Genomic DNA, 13,531 nt, shown 5'->3' with positions numbered 1-13,531 from the left:
ATGACAAAACCACTTGTCTCTTATGGGCATTAGCGCCCGACCCCCCCCCACCCCGGCTCCCACTACTAATATCAATACAGCAATGTCCTGCAAAACACTAAGTTTTTCTACGTAAAGACCAAACTAACCTAAATTTTAACATTCTTCCGATCAAGCTGGTAATTTCATATCAAAATCGCGTCAATTAAAGTTAAATTTAAAGTTAAGTGTCAGTCCTACATCAGCCCACAGGGCAATGCCACGTTCTACGTCGTACAAGATCAAAGATCATCCAGTACATCTTCACCGGCAGTTTTAACAGTGAAAGCCACTTAGAAGGGAAGGTCACCTTTCACTTAAAGACAAGGTCAAAACACGAACACCTTAAAAATTAACATTCACCTGGTCTACAGTCCTATATTTCATCATTTCTACTGATGGAGGACATTGTAGATTGTAGGCGGTACATCAAGGGCAAACAGGCTAGGTAATGATGACTCAGGTTAACATTTCCCAGATTAGATATCTATGAAGGTTAAAATATAAATACTGGCTAAATTAAAATTACACATACAGGACCCACTTTAGATCCAGAGCAAATTAAGTAAACTTAGGCCTAGGCAAACACCACCATGCTTCGATGTGAAACTCGAAGTCATAAAACCCTTAACATCCTGCCGTCGAACGAACCAACCACCAAATACCACCACGTGTGTCCTTCAGGGGTAGACGCCTTTTCTGCGGCCTTGATAAACGAGCGCGCGTACACAAAAGCACACAAAATATGTTAAAGTCTTTCATGAAAATCACGTGGCATACAATTTCTTTCATATAAGAACAGAAAACACCGATACTCAAACCAATAACGCTCCCAAGATACTATTAAAACATTACAGCCCAGTACCCAATCCTAACGCAACAATAACATTTCGCAAGCTAACGTTTTCGAAATATCTAATGAAACTTCTCTAGAGCTGAAATTCTACGGCTGGCTACACCAATGGTTCAAACAATGAGGACGTTGAAGCAGAAAAAGCTCCGGCGATTTCAATGCGTAGCGAATAGGATAACTATCAATTTGGTACGGAATTACCTAATCTTAATTTCCACAATAAGACTGCTATTTAAAACAGACTACCCATAAAATTTAAGGCAAAAGCAGTTTTATTTAAAAACCTAATGCACGAAGCTATATAAGGATAACAGTATTCTATGTGCATCGAAAAAATGCTTCTACTGCTCACTTTTAGACCATATACCTGTACAGTAAGAAAAAAAAATGTTTCAGAAGTGGGTAAGGTTCAGTAAAAATTCCGGAACTCTCCCACACTCAGTGGCTGGCCCACTAGAACGTCCGAATTCCCTTGAAAGAATATCGGGGTCAAGGATTGACAGTCTCTTTCGGGACCTACGGCCTGCTAGATTGGTAAAGGTTATGGGCCCAACGATGCCTGAAGGGGTTAGCGTAGTGTTAACATTCCAGCATTTGTTTATGCAAAAATTATAAAAATTCCCTTTAGCATCTGTGGCGTCACATTCACTTTACGCATACGCAAATGCTTACGTATATAGAAAACTCAGTACATAGTTCCTGTAAAGCAACTTTAAATTTATTAATACTAATACTAATAAATTTCTGCTTTGAAGCGCACGAGCGCACATACGTACATAGAGAGAGAGAGAGAGAGAGAGAGAGAAGACTTCCCGGGGCATATACGGTTTCTTACGGCAAAGACCTTGAGGTTAACATTCACCTAATGACAAGTAGGCTGGCCATGTTACGCAAGACGTAAACAACCCCCCCCCCTACAAAACCACGTACAAGCGTTAATCGACAATCATTAAACTAATTTTTCACGTACCAAATGATATCCATTAACCGGCAACCGGCCCCCGCCCCCCCGCCCCTGGGATCACCTAATCCATCCAAGCCCTCGAACTATCGAATAACCTCAGATAAACCTGTAGGGAACAGACCACACGACCTTGGAACCTGCACAGAAGTTCCGCGCGGCTCATACGTAATTTAAGGCACAGACGGCAATCCATTCATTTTTCATGTAGGGGAAATGTTGCACAGTCCATTGTCTAGAGACAAGACTTCCTGTTCGGCCAACTCGTGCGCCAGCAATTGCAGCAGAGTTCGCCAAGGCGACCTCGACAATATTAATTTTACGATCATCTTTTCTCTTCCTGACGCGCAACTGTTACAGGGCTAAAAACAAATTGGGACGATAGGTCTATAAGAAATTTCCGTCAGTTGTACTTTGGCAGAATCTCTCTAGTTTAAGAAAATGAGCAGTCTCAAAGTAGATCCGAAAAATGGCCTTTTAAACAACCATCTTCAAGTACTGACTGGCTCAAATAAAAAAAAAATAAAAAAAGTCAACCTGCTTCGCCCCCTTAGGCACTACTTTCGGGACTGGCTTCCCTAGGAAGATCTTTTACTGTTAGTCTAACTCCCAGCGTATGGCCATGGTTGGGCAAAGTCGTCATCTTCAACTTCGCTTAGATCATTTCTTTTCACCTCTCAGGTCATACAGAAAAGGTATTGTAGACATTTGGCAAAGTTCTGCAGAGAGAAGTATATCTGACGAATTGTAAGAATGAAAACTGCTTAAGCATAAATTTCACCTTTTCGCCACGGTGAAGCGGCAACAGCTTTTCTAAAACAAGAGGTAACTTAACAGCTTATAAAAAAAAAGACTTGAAACTTAAGCCTCTCTAGCAATAAAGGAATGCAAACCCAACAGTAACTTGAAGCTTTAAGAAATTTCTGCCAACTATATCAGCCTGGAACGTTTATTGCAAACCCAACAGTAATTTGAAGCTTTAAGAAATTTCTGGCAACTATATCAGCCTGGAACGTTTATTGCAAACCCAACAGTAATTTGAAGCTTTAAGAAATTTCTGCCAACTATATCAGCCTGGAACGATCTCTTGTCCACTCGGCTCTAGAAGGCAGATAAAATTTTAGGCTTAAAAGGACGTGGAAGCAAGCTCATTAGGCCTAACCTTGAGCGAAGCTGCTTTACTAAAATCACGTAGGCTGCGGTCGAGAGGACCAACAAAAATTTACAAGCCGGTTCTTTACGAAATCAAGTCACATGCCAACATTTTCAGAAAGATTTTTAGAATAGAATATGGAGTTTTTAAGCCTAAGGCCGAGCGCTTTGGATCTATGAGGTCATTCAGCGCTGAAGAGGAAAATGACAGTAAGGTTTGAAACTTAACTGGAGGAAATCCTCGCAGTTGCACTATGCATCTATTGTTAGGAGAGGGTGGAAAGTAAGATGAAAGAACATGAACGGAGGTACAGTAAAAGATTGAAAGGGAGTTGCAGCTAGGGGCCCAAGCGACGCAGCAAGAACCTTAAGCAATGTCTATAGTGCACCGCATGAGGTACACTGACATCACTACCCCCTTACGGAAATATTTTTTAGTAAAACCTTCCCGCCATTATTACAACTCCCAATAATCGTCTTTTTACTTGCCTGTCCACAACTACCTAAAAACACCTAAACCAATGTTCTAACAAATCGAAGCTTTAAATGTCAGTCCCCTTAGTGACCAATGACTTTACATTGCTGGGGACGTCTGCTGTCGCTGTAGAGACAGTGTAGTTACATCAACATCAACACCGAGAACAAAACTGAGATGCCAGACGCCACCAAGTCACTGGATTACTCTCGCTTTCAGTCTGCTTAAACTACAACAGCTAGTTGCAGCTTGTAAACAATCATACACTAAATATTTCACGCACGATACCCTGTAAATCCAATACTTCAGTTTTAACATGAACTTAACGATTGGCGAATACCATGAAATTTAAAATTAGTGAACATGCATAATCCAATTTTTAAGAATTTGAGGAAGTAGTTCACTCCCTAAAACATCTACCCTGTAGGAAAGTCCCCAATGATGCTCCGGTCCTTAACATTCCCCATTCATTCACTAAAACCTGTTCCTCATTCCTTTCCCAGTCATGACTGTACTACTCCTATGCCGCGACCCTTCGCCACCACGCCCTCCCCCCAACCCACTAATTCTAGTTTGTCTGCTTTTCTTCCCACCAGACAGTCTGGAGCGCTGTTCTGACAATGTTAAACAAATTTGTCTGTTCAAGTTGGCTATTTAGAGAGAGAGAGAGAGAGAGAGAGAGAGAGAGAGAGAGAGAGAATCTCACATTACAGTAGGTGTAAGAATGCAGTGATGTGTGAGGGTCTCCTATTACACTGGCAGACTGAAATTAGCCTGTTAAAAGTTTACTATTGAACTTTTACAAAGAGAGAGAGAGAGAGAGAGAGAGAGAGAGAGAGAGAGAGAGAGAGAGAGAGAGAGAGAGCCATTACACAAGGTGCTGGAATGCTCCAAACATCAGATTAAATCCTTCATTAAAACTACCCAAAGCGTGGGTACATACAAGCTCCTTAGAACTGTATTCCACAACAGAACAATCACTAATGGAAGGTCCTGGCTACACAACATACAGAAACTCAAAAGGACCACTTCCCTTAACAGTGACCCACGGCAGGATAAAATCAGTCTTCTCTCTCCACACCTGCCCAGAGCCCAAGGCAATCTCAGGCCTAACCAGTACAATGCCCTACGTGACTACAGGTGCGTACAGGTGTTCGGGTAATCCTAACGGTAACTGGAATTCTCAATACTTTGCTCAGCAGTATACAATTTTGGTAATTTCGCCAGACAAGCAACCAGTTACAAGTGGTAAAATATAAATATGCATGTGCTTACACTAAACGAACCTTTAAAGTTAGCTATAAATCAACGAAACCCAAAAAACCAGACTATGAAATATAAGCTATATAAACTTCATTGGTCCTTAAAAGCGAGCCCGTCAGAAGCCTAGCGAAGGCATGGTATAAAACCTACACCACAACCGGAAAAAACAAACATCACCTAAGTGCTAGGTATGCTTCTGAGCTGTAATCACATTGAATATATTTTATTCAGAAGCTGTCAATCACATCATTAAATATATTTTAAAGTTTTACTTGTAGTAGTTTTACATCCCACTAACTGTCTTCAAAATCGTAGACTTCCTTTGTAATAACCAAATTATCCATCTCTCAAAGCTTGCAGACAAGGGCTACGCAACCTGTAGCCCTGCGGTCAAGTTCAAGTAGGCTACCCAGGCAACAGACAACGGTAAAGCCATACAGCTGCCTGGACAACCGCTGTGTAGTTCTTGGGATCTGAATTAATTGCCCTGCTTCGACTGAATACCAGATTCTTCCTTACATGGCCAAGGCGATAACGCCTGCATATTTATCTAGACGTTTACCCTAATGCCCCCAGTGTCAAAACTTTCACATCACTTAAATAATTTTCTTTAATGCTGCAAATAAGTTACAAAGCAGCCGTAATTTTAAAAGAGGAAGTATAAAAGAATGGAAAAGACAATAGATCATTAAAATTCGTAAAAATTAAATACGTAAAGTGCTTCCTGTCTAAATTATGGAATTGCAAAATAGAAACTAACTATTTGACAAATTTATTACAAGCAAAAGTAGTATTTTTCATGTGTGACTACGCGAGTGAATGCATGAATTTACTCATTTGGATGGTTAAATCTCAAATTTACACACATTTTTTTCCCTATGAGATTAAGTTTCGCCTACTGTAGTGCGAAAAATAAAACCATCTTAAAGAACTGAAGAAAATTAGTGTTACAGTAAGATTAAGAATCATGAAAATTACCAAAAGCCCAAACAGCATATGTGTTTCATTGCGTGATAAAAATATACACTGAATCTTATAAAAGATATGCCAAGGCAATTTAACAACTAATCTGCCTCAAATGGATAGCCCTATGCATTTAGGGTTAAAAATATGCTAAAAACCACCAATTGCAAAACTCCTAGCAACAGCCATTACTTCGTATAACGCTAAAAAGACACCTACACAAGCCTACGAAGAATTTGCAGTTTTCGAAATCTTAAAACCTAAAGTTAACCGAACCCTCAAGTATTTTCTCCAGTAAACATACCTAAACACTGACAAGATTACTTCAACCATACATGCAAACAATCAGAATTTTAGTATATAAAATTTTTACTCTAACCTTAGAAGCTAGGCTCGGCTGCAACTAGACATTAACAACACCGGAGAAACGACCACTCAAGTTATGACTTAACTGTTGCCGCATCGGAATAAACTATCAAATTACGTTACGCAAACTCAACCGTGAACTCAGCCGTGACTTACCTTTGGATTTTGTAAGGACAGGTTCGACGCACTCTACGGCGTTGTGAAAGTTTTCCTTGAAGAGCTCCATGGTTTTTATTCAGTATGCTCTTTTGCCTTTTTCTTATCCTCTTTGTACTTTGGTCTACTTGAGTTTTCCTTCAAGGAAATTGCAGGAAAATGAAGATTCTACCTTTCTTGAAGACTCGGGAGAAGAGCTTATCGAAGCTGAACACCTTTAGATTTGACCGTAGAAACTTTGGGGCAAGTTTTCTTCGAGTTTCAAAATCCAAATGCGTTGTCTTTCCTGGGGAAGAAAAAAATTTAGGGGGATATTAAAAGGGGATATTAAAAAAGTATTAAAAAAATTAAGTTAAAACCTGAAATATCATTCAAGGCAGACACCCAGAGTATCATAAGTTTTAATTCCTATCACTTAAAAGTATATCCAAAATCTACATATTTAAAAATGCCGCAATGGCAATGCCAAATACTAAACCAATAGCCCAAGTCACCTCCATTAAGTGAAGTTTTCCCTATTTTAGTAAAACTAAAATACACGTAACTGCCCATATCACTATGTCAAGATTCAGTTTAAGTAAAAATGAGGACATTCGTTATAACTCGGTAGCAGTCAAAATACAAGATTGTAAATTACAGAGGCTACCTTTGAAAACTAACACAATTTTAGACAATCGAAACTGGAAATTTTTAAAGAAAAAGTCACTAAATTACCAAAAATCTGCTTCTCCGTGGAATGCCAGGTGATTGCTCTTAACGAAAGACTCAAAACCACCTAAGTCCTAGACCAGAGGAACTTCTCTCTTTAATGGCAACTCCCACCGGGACTTCAAAACAATCTCTGGTTCAAGAGAGAGATGCGAAACGGAGGGGAATCTCGAGAGAGAGAGAGGGAGAGACAAGACAGAGCTGGCCACTGGAGCGAAAGGAGCGTGGGCTCTTTCCTTCTCGGAGTTTGGCGGCGAACTGACGATCTCGGCACCAGGAACTCTCATTAAACTTCGCGAGATGGTAGAGGCCCCGCCCCCCTCCTACCCCGACCCGAGGGGAAGGGGAGGAGAGCGAGAGTGGGCAAAGCAGCCTAGGGCCCGGCCCTGGATTCAAGGTCGCCCGGACCTAAAACTTCCAGTTCCCTCGCGAAGTCGCTTCTGGACGCGACTCGTATGGCCCTCCTCGCAAGGGTAAACTCCCCTAAAACAGCTTCCGGCAAAAATGGTAGAAATAAAAATCAGCTCGTGAGAAAAAGGCGTTAGCAATTACTTCCCATTGGCAAAAGAAAGCCTTTTAGAATCACTAGACTTTAGCGGTTAAAACATTAACAGTAGAGGAGAGTTCTGGAAAATCACCGGCCAAGAGCCGTATTTCCGCATACGAAATGATACAGCCGCGTCTGGAAGACACTTCAACCTGTTAATTCTAAATATAGAGCCGGGGTTCCCGGGGCCTGAAAAAACCAGGTGAATATAGAACAGACTGTCAAGGTCCACGAGTGAATGGACTGTCTTAATTCATGGGCCATCTCGTCATTCATTACTGGGGAATAATTAGTATCTTCAAAGGGGGAATTTACCCCTACGAATGTCAGCATACCTGCTAAGCTTATGAAAGCTTCAGGAACCAAGAAAAAAAATTAATTTAACTTTTATCAGTTTGCTTCTGTGGAACTTAAGACACAGAACCCTCAATAAAACTACTTTAACTACCCCGAAAAATAGCTACGAATTCATAAGCTCTTGACAAAAACTAATAAAATAATGCAAGCAAAGGTCTACCCTAGTTTATTAAGATACGCAGTTAACTAAAATCCGAAGTACAAAGTTCTCTTCGTAATTAGCAAGAGAACTATCGAGGGAAAGATATGTACCAAATTACTTAACTATTACATCTACACTTACTGCAAGACAAGATTTATTAACTAGTTTCCTTACCAGTGCAGTGAAGCGACAGCACAGGAACAAAGCTTTGCTTGACACTTCAGGGCAATAGAGAATATGCAGAGACTGGTATTGCTAACTGACAGGCTAATCAATATCCTAAACCATTTACTAAAAAAAAAAAAATTACAGCAAAAGAATAGAAAGGTTTTAGGTTCACACAAAAAAAAGGCCTATTGCAACTCTCAGCATACTCGTACAACACCAAGAGACAAAGCTACTGTATTTTGCGCTTCATGTTAGATGCACGTTCAACCAACCAACTAAACCTCTGCAGCACTAACGCAATCTCAATACTGCAGGCCTAACAAAGAGGGCACTCCCCTCACACGCCTCACATGGAAGTTCAACTCCACCTCACCCTCAAAAAAATTTGAAAAGTGAAAAGTATAATTTATTACAAAAAGTTGTAAATATACAACTATGGGGAAACTTGTTACTCTGGGTAAATTATCCTTGCTGGAATATGACAAGTCGAGCTCCATACAACTGTCAAATTGTAGTTACTAACTCAACCTATGTTAACATATACCAATTATTAATGTTAAAACTTAAAAAAAAGAGAACTTACGAAAATAAAGTGAATATTAGTTAAACTAGCACATCCGTTACTCTAGTATAATACTGTTTTGACATGTCAATATATCTAGTTTCCTGGCTTAAAAAAAAATAGTGCTCGGGCATTTTCATTAGACACTACACGTGAGAGCAAGAAAGGGTTGATTTAAGCAGTTTAAGAGGCTGAACAACCCCAAGTATGAGAAGGAATTAGGCAGGTTCGAAACTTTGTACGGAAGAAAAAATCGCCAAGTACCTCATGAAAATCTTCGAGCCAAATGTACTTTTCGAGTGTCATTAAAGTGCAGGATGATTAGTAATGAGCACTTATTCTACTACCGCTGCCTCCAGGGAACTTCGTTAAATCTTCTACCAGATGTGATTAAAATTTTTTTTTAAAAAAAAAAAAAAAAAAAAACAGCTCAGATTTAGTTTTGTTTTTTACAATACATCTTTACAGCATCTAGTAAAACTAGACTTCCATTATCTACTCATTACAAGTTCGTATGCGCATTATTCCTCGTACCTAGAAAAATTTTCTAGCCAGAATATAAACCTCCTACACAGTGACTACTTTTATCAAGGAACCACTTGAAAAACATCGTGCACACTATAAACATTTACAAACTATCCTTAGTTTTTTTTTTTTTTTTTTTTACTTCCTAGTCACGGTATTCCGTGTTAAGCTGCAACAGAAGGTATTAATCTTGCGAGGTGCGTTAGTATGTTTAACTTTTATTCCTCAGTTAAATTGACAATTTGAATTAAGTAATTATTTACCAGCCTAATGAGGCTAGCCTTTCAGTGGCGTTGACGAGGCGAGACATTTCCATTCTTGGGAAACATTAATCCAAAACAGATTTCATTTATCAGTGACTAACTGCCAAATATTAAACTTGAGAATTCAGAAAAGCAGGCCAACACTCCCTGCCACTATCTAAGTTTCCTTGCCAGTCTTGTCATACTCGCCTCAAGTTCAAGCAAAGGTTACTTTCTTCAGGTTGAAGACCTTGCGCTAAGTTATTAAATTCTATAAGCTAATTCCCATCCTAGGAATTTAAAAGTACTAACTAATGACCCAATTTCAAAGGCAAGTGTGTAAATTTCCAGCAGTAAGTTAGCAACCAGTAATAAAAAAAAATAAAAATGGTTATGTACCGAAACGTAGAGAGCAAGAAACCTTACGCTCGTTTTCGACCAGAAAATGCTCATTATACATTAAAAATATAGATTCTTCTATACTGCCTTACGTTAACATCAACAGAGCCAGACGATATCACACATACATCCAGGACTAGAAGATTTAACTCTACATAATACCTAAAAATAACGCATATAGGGTCACGAAATTTTCGAGGAATGTTAGAATAGATTAAGGGCAATTAAGAGTTACCTACTAACAACATATGCAGCGAACACTTAAAGGAAAAAACTGGCCTCCATCTAGTTTAGCCCTATCCCAGCCCCTCCTAACAAATCGACAAGTATATCTAGATCACCTTTTATTTACAACCACATCAAAATGTCAGGCCAGGGGCAACGTAACAATCTAACAATTCATTAATCAGGTTTGAGCAGAAAAAAATAAGTTCGTGTTACGACCTTCCGGGAGAGAGAGAGAGAGAGAGAGAGAGAGAGAGAGAGAGAGAGAGAGAGAGAGAGAGATCTTCCTGTTTACCTAGCAACAGCTGACAGAGTGACAACTGAGGCCTTGCAACCAAGTCAACTCCAGATTACCCGAAGTTTTAGCGTAATTATTTTCATTTAGTGATTTACCAGGAAATTACCTTCCATTAACGCCCTCATCAGGTGGCAATTAAGTAATAATTACACTAATGCTGAAACGAAAAGATAATAGGCTTTTTATTAGCTACGGGCATAAAATAGGATCGAGTTTCATTGCTACATTAGACAAAGTATGAACGTAAGTCACCTTACTTCACCCAATTTGCCACCTTCCCTTGAGATTTAAGCCCTTTGTTACATTCTTTATTACAATAAAATTTTATATATTCATAACCCACGGTTCCTAACTCAACACCTGGACGTGAATTAGTTCACTAGAAAACGCAGTTACCTCAAGTTCCGGAAACGCTGATAAATAAAAGCTTATCTCAAAATTACAGAAAACATTGACAAAGCAATGGTTCCTACTCATTCCGTTTCATTATAATGCTTATCTATACAAAGTTAAAGTTTGCCGTAAGGATATCTAATGTTTAATATGAACTAATGTCCAAGTCAAACTTCTGAAGATTAAAAACTTAAGTTGCACTTTCCAACATCATTAGCTAAAGAAAAACTAATTTCAATAAAAACTTTTTACTACCATCTCGTCCAAGCACTATTTTAAGTGGGCTAATTTATAACAATTATGACGACGAATTTGTGAGACCTTCCTTTCCATCAAAATTTTACCATGTATAAAATTATTACCACTCAAATTCTACCACTTTGACAACGCAAATGCCCTGTCTAAACGAGACTTCCGGAATTTATAACGCAAGCTTAAATCAAAGTTCTTGAAAGTTACACCGGAAAAACTACCAGTGACAAAAAGTCAAGTACTTCTCCGAAATCTCCGTTATACCAGTGATAACTGACAGTATCCAGTACCCGAGTACCTTGACTGGAAGATGAACGTACTGCCAAGGCCGAATCAAGCTAGCTCTACCCCGCGTGCATGATTTAACTATTTCGGAACGTCAGCGTGTGAGAGAACGTACAATACTTCCGTTTGAGAGCATTTTCCTTTATGATGACATCAGGTGAAAAAGGTTTTCCCACAAGACCTTAATGCTAGTTCCTGTCAACTAGTCTCAGCAGAGTTTATGATTTTTCTGATGTGTTCCCAAATGCGGGGTTACACCCAAATGCGGGGTTACAGAGTACTTTACGCCAGCTGGTTCAATCCCGAGTCCAGCTCTGCTCTGGTGGTGTGCCAATGCTTCGGGGGGGAAGTCGAGTCCAGCTCTGATCTAGTGGTGTGCCAATGCTTCGGGGGAAAGTCCAGTCCAGCTCTGCTCTGGTGGTGTGCCAGTGCTTCGGGGGGGGGAAGTCGGGTTACTGTCTCTGGTTACAGTTTATAAGGTCATTTTTTATGCCAAGCTCCATGAAATCTCTTGGGTCCTCACCCAAATGCTCGCCTGACCTAACCCAACACCGAAACAATTCAGTTAATAGCAACCAGAACACCGTATAGTGCCGTCAAGAAATTTATTACCAGAAACTTCAAAATCCCATCAGAAGATAGGAATCACATTTCAGGTTCCACGCAAACAGCATACTAAACAAAGGTCCTCGAAGGATCAGCTTTCCACTGTATAGAAGACTGCCATACGTGCAATCAAGTGGGTTACAGGGCACGAAGGGAGACCCGCTTCACAGGTCAAAGTTCAGTGGTGGCTCTGTTAGGAATGTCTTATTGTCTTTTGACCTACTCTTCAGCCTCAGCCCCTCTCCCTCTCCTTCCCCCTCTCGTGTGTGTGGGTGGGTGGGTGGGTTGGGGTCGGTGGGTTGCGCGCGACACGTCACCTCACCAAATACCAAGCCACAGAACACCCTTAATGTATGCGTAAATTAATATACCTTCCACAGAATCCTCAATGTGTTGCTCACAGGAAGGATCTTTTATCCAGAGGATATCTTTCAACAGTCAAAAGACAACGCCTGATGTCATCAGGGATTACCGGACAACTTTTCCCCAATTCCTATTTATACACTACCTCAAATTACATGAAAAACTAACAAAGTTCCCAACTTGCGGATAGCTTACACAAGATTACCTAAAAAAAAAATCAGAATAATTTCTTAAATTATTTCTCAATTTAAGTCTAAACCAAAATCGCTGAGCCGTAACTTTCTAATCCATGTTAAAAATGAACTAGAGTACAACTGAAACACTCAACGCAAAATGAATTTATTTCCTTAGTTGGAATAAAATTCCCACGAAACAACCTGAAAAAAATTAAAACAGGATTTGCCGGTTACAAATGCATCCTGTTTTTAAGTCAAATACATCCTGTTTTGTAAATCTATAAGGATGATTGAAAACCTATAGCTTACTTCCGACTGAAGGAGAATACGCGTCCTTGGATAACTGCTTTGGTGCCTCCGAGACTTGAAAGGTCGGGATTTACAATGAAAAGGACTCTTACGTGGAATTACCCATGAAGGAAGGGTTGAATACTCTTGCGCTTCCGAGATTTGATAGCTTAATACCTTCCTGGTTTTAGAGCTTCAGAAAACGGGTGGTTTAAAGCAGCTTTGGCTGTGCACAACCAATGCCAGAATTGGATAGCGAAAAGCTTTTAGCTTTTAAATTTCTCCTAAATCAAGATGGTAAATAATTGGGTTGAGAAAGTCTAATGAATAGTTTTTATATACATAGGAAAACCTCAAATCGTGCTTGGGGCTACATGCGCGCAAGGTTTTAATAATTAGGCTATTTCCCCTGGCAATCTGCGGCATTGTTGCCAATTTCAAGAAATTAAAAGAGTGCAAGCAACCGATTTCCGTAAAGCAAAAATCCAGAAAAACGAACATGTCACTTAAAAATTCGAGATGCAAATTTACTTAGTTCTTACGTATTAAAAAAATTTCATGTCACTATATTCGTTATGAACCAATACAAAATAGATATTAATAGCTTTTGAACTTAAACTATTCATATATTCGACTGTTGTAAGTAATTCAGAACTGAGGAACCAAGTGACTCAAATACAAAACCATTATTAATTATGAGTCATCCACCGTGCTAAACTTACACCTACTCAATTCTTTACACTTGGAACTTCCTACAACAAAAAGTTCTAACCCAATAACCTTAAGCC

At 39.5% G+C, this 13,531-nt stretch overlaps 1 protein-coding gene across 4 annotated transcripts in view; it reads right to left on the bottom strand.

The window, feature by feature from the left end:
• Positions 1 to 13,531, bottom strand: part of LOC136855101 (beta,beta-carotene 15,15'-dioxygenase-like) — a 28,680-nt gene that overhangs the window by 13,404 nt on the left and 1,745 nt on the right. For 3 of the 4 annotated variants that reach the window (XM_067131929.1, XM_067131932.1, XM_067131931.1), the window contains exon 2: positions 6,208 to 6,493. In XM_067131929.1, coding sequence (XP_066988030.1) covers positions 6,208 to 6,277 — 70 coding nt within the window. In that variant the 5' untranslated portion in view covers positions 6,278 to 6,493. Of the gene's footprint in view, positions 1 to 6,207; positions 6,494 to 6,921; positions 7,179 to 13,531 lie in introns of those variants that run through there. The other variant, XM_067131930.1, reaches the window with a different exon arrangement.

The sequence above is a fragment of the Macrobrachium rosenbergii genome, chromosome 30, assembly GCF_040412425.1.
Source record: "Macrobrachium rosenbergii isolate ZJJX-2024 chromosome 30, ASM4041242v1, whole genome shotgun sequence".
NCBI classification, from domain to species: Eukaryota; Metazoa; Arthropoda; class Malacostraca; order Decapoda; family Palaemonidae; genus Macrobrachium; species Macrobrachium rosenbergii.
Note: the sequence above shows the minus strand (reverse complement) of the source record. Positions and strands in the feature narration are given on the sequence as shown.